We start from the raw sequence: 8,570 nt of genomic DNA, 5'->3' as shown, positions 1-8,570 counted from the left end.
CACTACAGTCCCTGATGAAGAGTCCCTCTCCAGCATCCCTATAGGCCCCCTTCAGGTACTGGAAGGCTGCTCTGAGGTCTCCACGCAGCCTTCTCTTCTCCAGGCTGAACAGCCCCAACTTCCTCAGCCTATCTTCATACAGGAGGTGCTCCAGTCCCCTGATCGTCCTCGTGGCCCTCCTCTAGACTTGTTCCAGCAGTTCCATGTCCTTTTTATGCTGAGGACACCAGAACTGCACACAATGCTCCAGGTGAGGTCTCACAAGAGCAGAGTAGAGGGGCAGGATCACCTCCTTTGCCCTGCTGGTCACGCTCCTGTTGATGCAGCCCAGGATACGGTTGGTTTCTGGGCTGCGAGCGCACACTGCAGCCGGCTCATGTTCATTTTCTCATCGACCAGCACCCCCAAGTCCTTCTCTGCAGGGCCGCTCTGAATCTCTTCTCTGCCCAACCTGTAGCTGTGCCTGGGATTGCTCCGACCCAGGTGTAGGACCTTGCACTTGTCATGGTTGAACTTCATAAGGTTGGCATCAGCCCACCTCACAAGCGTGTCAAGGTCCCTCTGGATGGCATCCCTTCCCTCCAGCATATCAACGGGACCACACAGCTTGGTGTCATTGGCAAACTTGCTGAGGGCGCACTCAATCCCACTGTCCGTGTCAGCAATGAAGATGTTGAACAAGACTGGTCCCAACACCAATCCCTGAGGGACACCACTCGTTACCGGTCTCCAGCCAGGCATCGAGCCATTGACCACAACTCTTTGTGTGCGGCTGTCCAGCCAGTTCTTTATCCACAGAGTGGTCCATCCATCGAATTGGTGTCTCTCCAACTTAGAGACAAGGATGTTGTGTGGGACAGTGTCAAACGCTTTGCACAAGTCCAGGTAGATGGCACCAACTGCTCCACCCCTGTTCATCAGTTCTGTAGCCCCATCATAGAAGGCCACCAAATTGGTCAGGCAGGATTTCCACTTAGGCAGAAGCTCTTCCCTGTGAGGGTGCTGAGGTGCTGGCACAGGGTGCCCAGAGAAGCTGTGGCTGCCCCATCCCTGGCAGTGCTCAAGGCCAGGTTGGACACAGGGGCTTGGAGCAAGCTGCTCCAGTGGAAGGGGTCCGTGCCCGTGGCAGGGGGTTGGAACTGGATGAGCTTAAGGTCCCTTCCAACACAAACCAGTCTGGGATTCCATGTTTCCCTGCTTGCAGGCAGGCATCATGACATATCCTGGCTGTTTCCCATGTGCACTGTGGATGTCATTATGGACTAGGTGAACAAAGTAGGCTTCCACTTGTTAAGAATATCCAGACAGAGGGATCTGACCTGGGTTTAACAAGTCTTGCATTGCATAAGACACCAAAGCTTGCAAATGATTTAGCTAGTTGCTTTATTTAAAATAGTTGTTTTCACATCAGACAGCCTGCGCACCAAACCTTGTGCAGTGGCTCTATCTCTCATCACCTCTGTGGTAGCCCTGTGTGCTGTATTGTGTTGGACATGGTACATTTACTGGTGCAATTGTAACAGCAATGCCAACAGTGAAAATGCAGTTTAATGAGGATACTAAGTAGATTCTTTGTATGGTTTTGGTGCCCCGGTGCTGGGAAATGTATCTGGTATTCCATGCATTTCAAATACTTGCTTACACTTAGAGACTGTTCTTGCAGTAAACTCAACCTGCCCAGGACATCCCACATGGCCAGGGCTACGTCAGCCCCACATAGCACAGTGACCCTGTACTTTGTCCACAGAAACCTGCTGTCATTACCATTTCTGTGCAACATTTTTTATGCTATTGTGAGAAAATGAGTAATTTTGTGTGAAATTCTTATGCTACCCCGCAGAGCATGGATGATGTTGATTCAGATGAACAGGATCTGCATCACTGTGAGGAAGTGGTACATTGTTCACTGAGAGGCTTAGAGGCTGCTGCTATTCGTTTATGCAGATTCTGGGAACTTGATGAGAGCTGTTCTCTGTAGCAGGCAGATGTGGCCTTTGGCAGTTCATATCTGAGTGCTGACAACTATGTTAGAAAGAAGTACCTTGCAAATAGGTCAGAAATATATTTTCTATCAGCACATGGAAATGTGATGCACCCACTCAGACTGAGAGAAGGGCTAAAGCTCAACAGTTGACATCTGCATTATTCTTGTTGAGGCTGGAGAAGGAGGTCTGCTATTTGTAAGATGAGTTTGCTACATGTATGCTCCTTGTCTGAACTATTTCACAGCAAGATTAAAAGTCCTGGAAATTATGCATGTGAAAAATTACGGGGAAAAATTAAGAATCTGGAAGAGGCAGAGTTTGAAATGGCAATAAAATATTTATTGCTTACTCTTATTCATAGTCTAACAGCAGCACTGGCATTGTTCAGGTCTGGGGTTAGTGGTGCGACATCTCCTGGTTGGACTGAAGGGAAGTTAACAGCATGCCTGGCGTCTCCTGGAGGGAGCAATAACACACAAAGTCTTTTGCCTTATGTGTGTTCAACTGGTTTTCAGCTTAGCAGAGGCCCAAATGTGTTACCACCTGGTCAGTGTTCAGTGGCTTATGTGAAATAGCTCTGAAGGGTCTCAGTTCAGTTTCTGAGCCTCTCACTACAGCACGTTTTTCACTACAGTTATATTCTGGGAAGATCTGAATGGTTAATTTGTAATGAATAATGTGCTCACGTGCTGCCTTTTTCTCCTCAGAAGTTCTAACAAATCAGGTAATTTTCATTTGCCATTTGAAATTATTTACTGCTAATTTCTGCAGGTTGAATGCTCTCAAGTAGTTTGTTCTGTATGTGTGATATCCAGAGGGCTTCTTGTCTGTCAGCAGGGCTGAGCAATCCGGCCTCGCTACAGGGCACGTGTTTGAGCTGTATGACAGACAAGTAACTGGATAAGCTGAAGTTAAGTGCCTTGATCCCAAGTCTCAGTGAAAGCTGGGAGTAAAGTATAACTGTTCGACCTCAGCAGTTCACTTAATAGGTAGGAAGAACAAGATTATATAATTTCTTCATGAAAATACACCTAAATAATTCAGGGATGTGTAATTTTTTGAGGGGGAAGGAATAGATATATCTTCAAGCCCAGTAACTTGCACCTAAAGCCAGGTTAGCTTGGGAGGAGCAGTATAGGTGAGCCTATCCCCATACATCTTCCCCACCCTGATGGTCCCAGCTTCCCTCCTGTCTCATTTAGCTCCCTTCCACCTTTGCTTGTGACCATGGGCATGATGCTGCCACGTTCTGTGGGTGCTGTTTGCCCAGCATGGGGACGGCTGAGCCCACCCAGCTTCCACCAGGGACTGGTTTAGCTGTCTTCTTACTACCTAATCACTTGGAAATTACTTCACTTGGAAACTGCTTGCATTGAAGCCTGCTATCCCTCAGTCAGATTTGGTTGACAATGACCAGCAGTACCTGGGTAAGGAGAGTCAGACAAAAGTTTCCAGTGGCTTCTTTTCCATCAGAAATGGAGTTAAAAGCTTTGCTGTTTGGCCATACGCTGGAACGCGGCCTGCAGGCAGGCTTTTGTGGATGCTGATGCCCTTGATCCACAAGCACTGGGGGAAGGAAGCAAAAGCAGTTAGGAGTCTGTAGGTCATGGCAGGGAATATGTGGCATACCAGCTGTTCAGAACTAAACCACCTTTTGTTTCTGGAGGGGCTGTGCTGATGCTACTGGATTTTTAGGCATTGAAGTAATACGGCTTTATGGGAGGAAGCTGGCATATTGCAACCCCTGGTGTCTTCTGTTCTCACTATCTCCTTCTTATATAGACACCCCCCACCAGCATGCTTAAATAGTTCATCCTGCAGCCTAGAAGAGGACAGAGGGTGACCTGTCCTTTGAGCATGGGCATCCACTGGCCATCTGCGAGAGGTAATCCTGACACCTGAAGAAGGACAGTTTAGAGGTGGAAGACTTCCGAAGGATTCAGCTCATCAGTCATGCTTACAAGGTTGTATTCTGGATGAGTGTGAGGGACTAAGATGAGATGCTGTTGTGTTCAGAAACTTACCGAGCAGGGAATTTTGCATATAGCAAACACTATATAGCATATTGCAAAGGCTATTAGGGTACCAGCGATGAACACTTTGAGGATGATACTAAGTTTCAGTCTGTTCAGCATATCTTTGTCATCTGCGGGTGGAATTCCATCTAAAATGAGATACACAAGAGTATTTCAGGTGGGTTTACAAGTCTTTGACAGCTCAAAGTTTTCTTCATTTTGGTTGGGCTGGGCTAAGTTGGGTGGACCCGAGCAGAGGAACAGTTCAGTGTCTCCCATAGGCTTTCACAGGAAGCTCTAAATCTCTTTAGAATCTCAGAAACTTTTTTACCTTAAAATACTTCAAATATCTTTGAGTTCCTGCTGAAATGGGTGTGCAAGCCCAGTCACAGTGGTAAGGCTTGTAACTTCCCACTGAAGCCCGGTGAGGTTTTTAAGGGAAGCTGGGAGCCCTTGTGGGGCACACTTGGACACGGGTAACTTCTTGTGAAGGTAAGGGCTGAAATGCTGTTCTCTCATTACAGCCATGGACTGACAAAGTGCCAGGGACTGTTGCATCTACTGAGAGAGGCAATCCAGCTATTCACAGAAACAGTTATTTGGGAGAACTTCACCAAAGCTGTGTGTGTGAAAGCTCTATCTTTTCCTACCATTACACTGCCCCTGTGCTGCTTGCATGACTGCAGGGAGAAGTGGTACTTACCATACAAAGTATGGTTGCCGCGGTGCATCTTCGGGACAGCTAAACCCTCTGTAAAAACTTTCATCTTGGGCAGCTTTGCTGTTACAACACAATCTGACATCCCTTCCAGAAACACTGGTAACAAAAAGAAGGTTAAAAGCAGATGTTTGCTTCTATGTAAGGGGAAGAGCCAGGAGCAGCCAAAGTGCACGCTGACACAGCTGGCAGTTTGCAGTGAAGTGCTAGAAATAGTTTTCTTGCTTGTATGCAGTTTCCAATGTACAGAATTTTCTACAGGTATTAATATTGGAGACTCTATTTGCCAAAACATCCTGACCTTCTCAAAGGAAGTGAGAACAGCAGCATAGAATTGTCCCAAACCCTGAAGCTTTCAGTAGTGTTAATTCTGGGTCCTTACTTTTTACTTAATAGAAAGGTACAAATAGGTTTGTTCTTTTAAATAACTGCTGAGGAATCAGCTGTATGAAATAGGAGACTGCCATCCTCTGACATACCTAAACTTCTCTTTGTTACATTGAATTTTCTACCTTTTTCTCTAATAGTAAGTTTGCTCGGAAACCTCTTCCTGTGCTGTGTTTGTGAAACACAGATATGGCTGGTGGCAGGTTTCCCATTTGCATCGCTGAAAGTGTTCCGGCCATGTAGGATTTGCTTCTCTACTGTCCAGTCTGTCACATATCCACTCATCTTCTTCAAGTACAGCACATCTACTTGCACGGGGCTTTGATGACGGAAGCATTCCAGAGTCATCACTTTTTGGGTTCTTTTTAACTTCCCCTTGGTTGCTGCTATTCCAGGGGCTGGAAAAGGATAAGAAACATTAGAAATGGCTTCTCTTATTTGCAGTTCTTCTCACAAAAGGTTCAGCCCAGCCCAGTTAGCTGAGGTTGCTGCAAGGGTCTCTTTGAGTTGGTTTTCTTTCAGCAAAACAGAGCTAAAATTTTGCATGATCTTTTACATGCTTTTTGGTCAGGTGGCTGAGGAGCAGCTGAGACAGATGAAAACATTAACCACGGCGCAGAGCCCTCACAGCTTTCCTCTCCCAGTGGCTCTTTACCTTGCAGGAAGATCTTCAGGCTCCTTACTCTGCCACCTATGTCTGAGGCATTTTCCACATGACATTTGTAGTCTCTAGGGTCTGAGGGAATGAAGCAAGGACCATTTTTACTAACAATGCAGGGTTAAGTCACTACCCCCCTGTTTTAGTAACTACTTTTAAATGTTAACCTTTTGCTGAGAGCAAAAGTGCAGAATTTGAGGTGAGGGTGTAAGGATTAAAGACATAGTTCAGCATATGATAGAGGAAAGTTACATTACAAAGGTACATTCCTAATACTACAGAAGGAAGTCTCTTAATCCTTAGTTTAATTCAGTTAGAACTTGCAAGTATGGTGACCCACTCACCTTCTCTGCTGAAATTGTTGACTGCAAACACTAAGCTAAATATTAATATTATGAACATAATTATATCTCTTCTTGATAATCTTGAAGCCCTTTTTATCTTTACTGCTTCCTTTGAGTAACGTTGTAAAGGTGTTTAAGCAGATACTGAGCGATTAGGAGAGATCCCGAACCTCTTTGTTATCATGCACCTTTAACCTGGTCAACATATAGAGAGTTTAAAGTTAGAGCCTGAACTCTACTCTCTGTAGATGGTTCTACAGGAAAAATGTGGAATTTGGTAAAAAATGTACCTGAAAATCTTCTCTGTGGGTCAGATTTCCTTTCAGTAGGTACATCACAGGTTAACCCTGGTCCTGAGTCACGGAATTAAGCACTGAAATGGGTGAAACAGGGAAAAGTAGTGTCCCGTGGGAGAGAGCTCTGGGACACACTGGGGTCCTGGTGTAGGCCACTGGTTGCCATGGGACTGGGCTCCTTCTAGAATGGGGCCCCCATGGCAACACCCCATTGCTGAAACGCAAACAGAACCCTTACCTAAAGCCTTTTCCCTCAAGGAGTGGGACCTCAGCAGCCTCTCCTGGCCCTCAACACCTGTGGGCCTTGCTGCACAAGCCTGGCTCAATACACTGTGCCAGTGGGCACAGTGAAACCAGCACCACGTAATCCCTCAGCCAGCATCACCTGCCCTCACAGGTCTTTTGGCACTGGCAGGGATTTCCACTGCAGCGGTCATGCCAAGCAGGCTGGTCCCAGGCCATTTCCTGCTTTTCAGATTGTTAATAAAGCCTAAAAGTGCTTAGGAAGTGGAGGGAGCCTATGTTCACCTGCCGGCCCTGGTGCTGGTTGCTTCCAGGACTGGGTGTGCTGCTGGGTGTAGCTGTGGGGGCATAAATAGCTGTGCATTAGCTGTGCATAAGTGCAGAAATAAATACAGAAATAAATCAGGCTACTGCCTGCAGGTTTAATCAGAAAGTCTTGGTGAGATTCCTTAGGCTGTCGTACAGATGGTTTTTGGGGAACTGGCATTTTCTGTCTTAGACAGAAGGTGGCGATGGAAATCACTTTTCCCTCCAAAGCCTCCGCTTTTAAAATGCTGAATAACCACAGGTTGGTGGCTCCCATCGCAGAAGGACAGAATTTTGCAGTCCAATCGTCTAAAATAACCCCTGACATTCCAAAATGTGACTGATACTCGAGAGACTCAAGAAGTATTGGTAATGTTTAAGAAGATGTTTAAGTTTCAAAAGAGAGCAAATGGAGTGGCAAGGGCTTGCATGTCAATATTTATTTTGCATGCCTATTAAGTTTAGCTGTTCATGGTGGGTAAGGATGGATTTTAGTATAAATATTTAATATTTACAATCTATCAGGTGCTATAAAACCAGATTCTCTTTGCACTTTTGCAGGATTTTCATTTGAGCGTATTCAGCTGCTTTAGTTCAAAGTGATTTTTTTCAGTGAAAAATGAAAAGCCAGTAGTAGAATAGGAAGAAAAAGCCCCAAACCGCTATGGTAAAGCTGTGAAAAGATAAGATAGTTTGAGAATCTCACATGGGCTGACTCCTGAGGTGCATGTGGTCTGCTCCATACCTGGCAGGGCTTCCCGATAAACTGGCCCTTGTATTTGATCGTGTTGGTGTTTCGCTGAAGCTGTGTTTGTTTATTACTGGCAGCCACTTACCATGAACTGCAGCTTGACACCAAGCACAAGGAAGGAATGTAAAGAAACCATTCCCCATCTTCCCCTGTAACTAAACAAGGTTTTAACTCTTCCTGACACAATCCTCCCCTCGAGTTTAGTACAATGAGTATGTAGCAGCAAAGCAACACATTTAAATGCCCACTCAGCTGAATGCATCTTTTGTTTAGGAAACAGCATATTAATGCAGAATCAAACAAAAATGGTTGCTCACATTTCTCTGCCTGTGAAATGCAGTTCATGGATCTCCAAGGATCCTATTAGGATCGTTTATAGAGGAAGATTTTGTCTTCTCAGTGTGTTCTCACTTAGCTGATCAGAAACATCTTTAAAAATGAAAGTTTGGATGAGACATTTCTGTGTCGCTCTTTTTAAGGATATTTTTGTACTTGCTAATTCTTACGCAATTTCAGATGGAAATCATTTGGAATCAAAAAACTATTGGAAAAAGAATTAGATAATAAATCATTTCAAACAACTAAATATTTCTTTTGAATGTGGTTAACCAATACCTTCACTAAATGTTCACCATCCCATCTATAGTGTTCAGTCTTGCTTTCCAGTTAGTTCTGCTGTTCACTTCCTGGGCTGGGAATGCCGAGACAATTCTAACACCAGTTTTATAGGATGATTTAGGGCACTCCCTGAAGCTGTAAGGAAACTTGGGACCAGTAAGAGCACATCTCGTGCCTGGGTTAGTGATGGTGGCTAACCTACCAGCGGGGGAGAGTGGGGTGTTTTGTTAGTGATTATCCTTAAAAACA

General features: G+C 45.2%; 1 protein-coding gene across 8 annotated transcripts; it reads right to left on the bottom strand.

The window, feature by feature from the left end:
• Nucleotides 1–2,302: 2,302 nt before the first annotated feature.
• Nucleotides 2,303–8,407, bottom strand: LOC136021839 (uncharacterized). Of its 8 annotated transcripts, XM_065694483.1 has the most exons (10): nt 8,319–8,401; nt 8,021–8,132; nt 6,398–6,480; nt 6,108–6,302; nt 5,761–5,841; nt 5,198–5,503; nt 4,704–4,817; nt 4,010–4,149; nt 3,409–3,551; nt 2,303–2,441 (listed from the first exon to the last, which is right to left on the bottom strand). In XM_065694483.1, exons 4-9 carry the CDS (start codon nt 6,163–6,165, stop codon nt 3,423–3,425), a joined length of 828 nt encoding a protein of 275 aa, XP_065550555.1. In that variant the 5' UTR covers nt 6,166–6,302; nt 6,398–6,480; nt 8,021–8,132; nt 8,319–8,401; the 3' UTR covers nt 2,303–2,441; nt 3,409–3,422. The 8 variants fall into 8 exon arrangements, with proteins under 8 accessions (XP_065550555.1, XP_065550554.1, XP_065550553.1 ...); XM_065694482.1 differs by lacking the exon at nt 8,021–8,132 and having other exon boundaries at nt 8,319–8,407; XM_065694481.1 differs by lacking the exons at nt 8,021–8,132; nt 8,319–8,401 and adding an exon at nt 7,659–7,990.
• Nucleotides 8,408–8,570: the final 163 nt, after the last annotated feature.

The sequence above is a fragment of the Lathamus discolor genome, chromosome 14 (genome assembly GCF_037157495.1).
Source record: "Lathamus discolor isolate bLatDis1 chromosome 14, bLatDis1.hap1, whole genome shotgun sequence".
Taxonomy (NCBI): domain Eukaryota; kingdom Metazoa; phylum Chordata; class Aves; order Psittaciformes; family Psittacidae; genus Lathamus; species Lathamus discolor.
The sequence above is the reverse complement of the archived record's forward strand: the minus strand, read 5'-3'. Positions and strand labels throughout refer to the sequence as shown.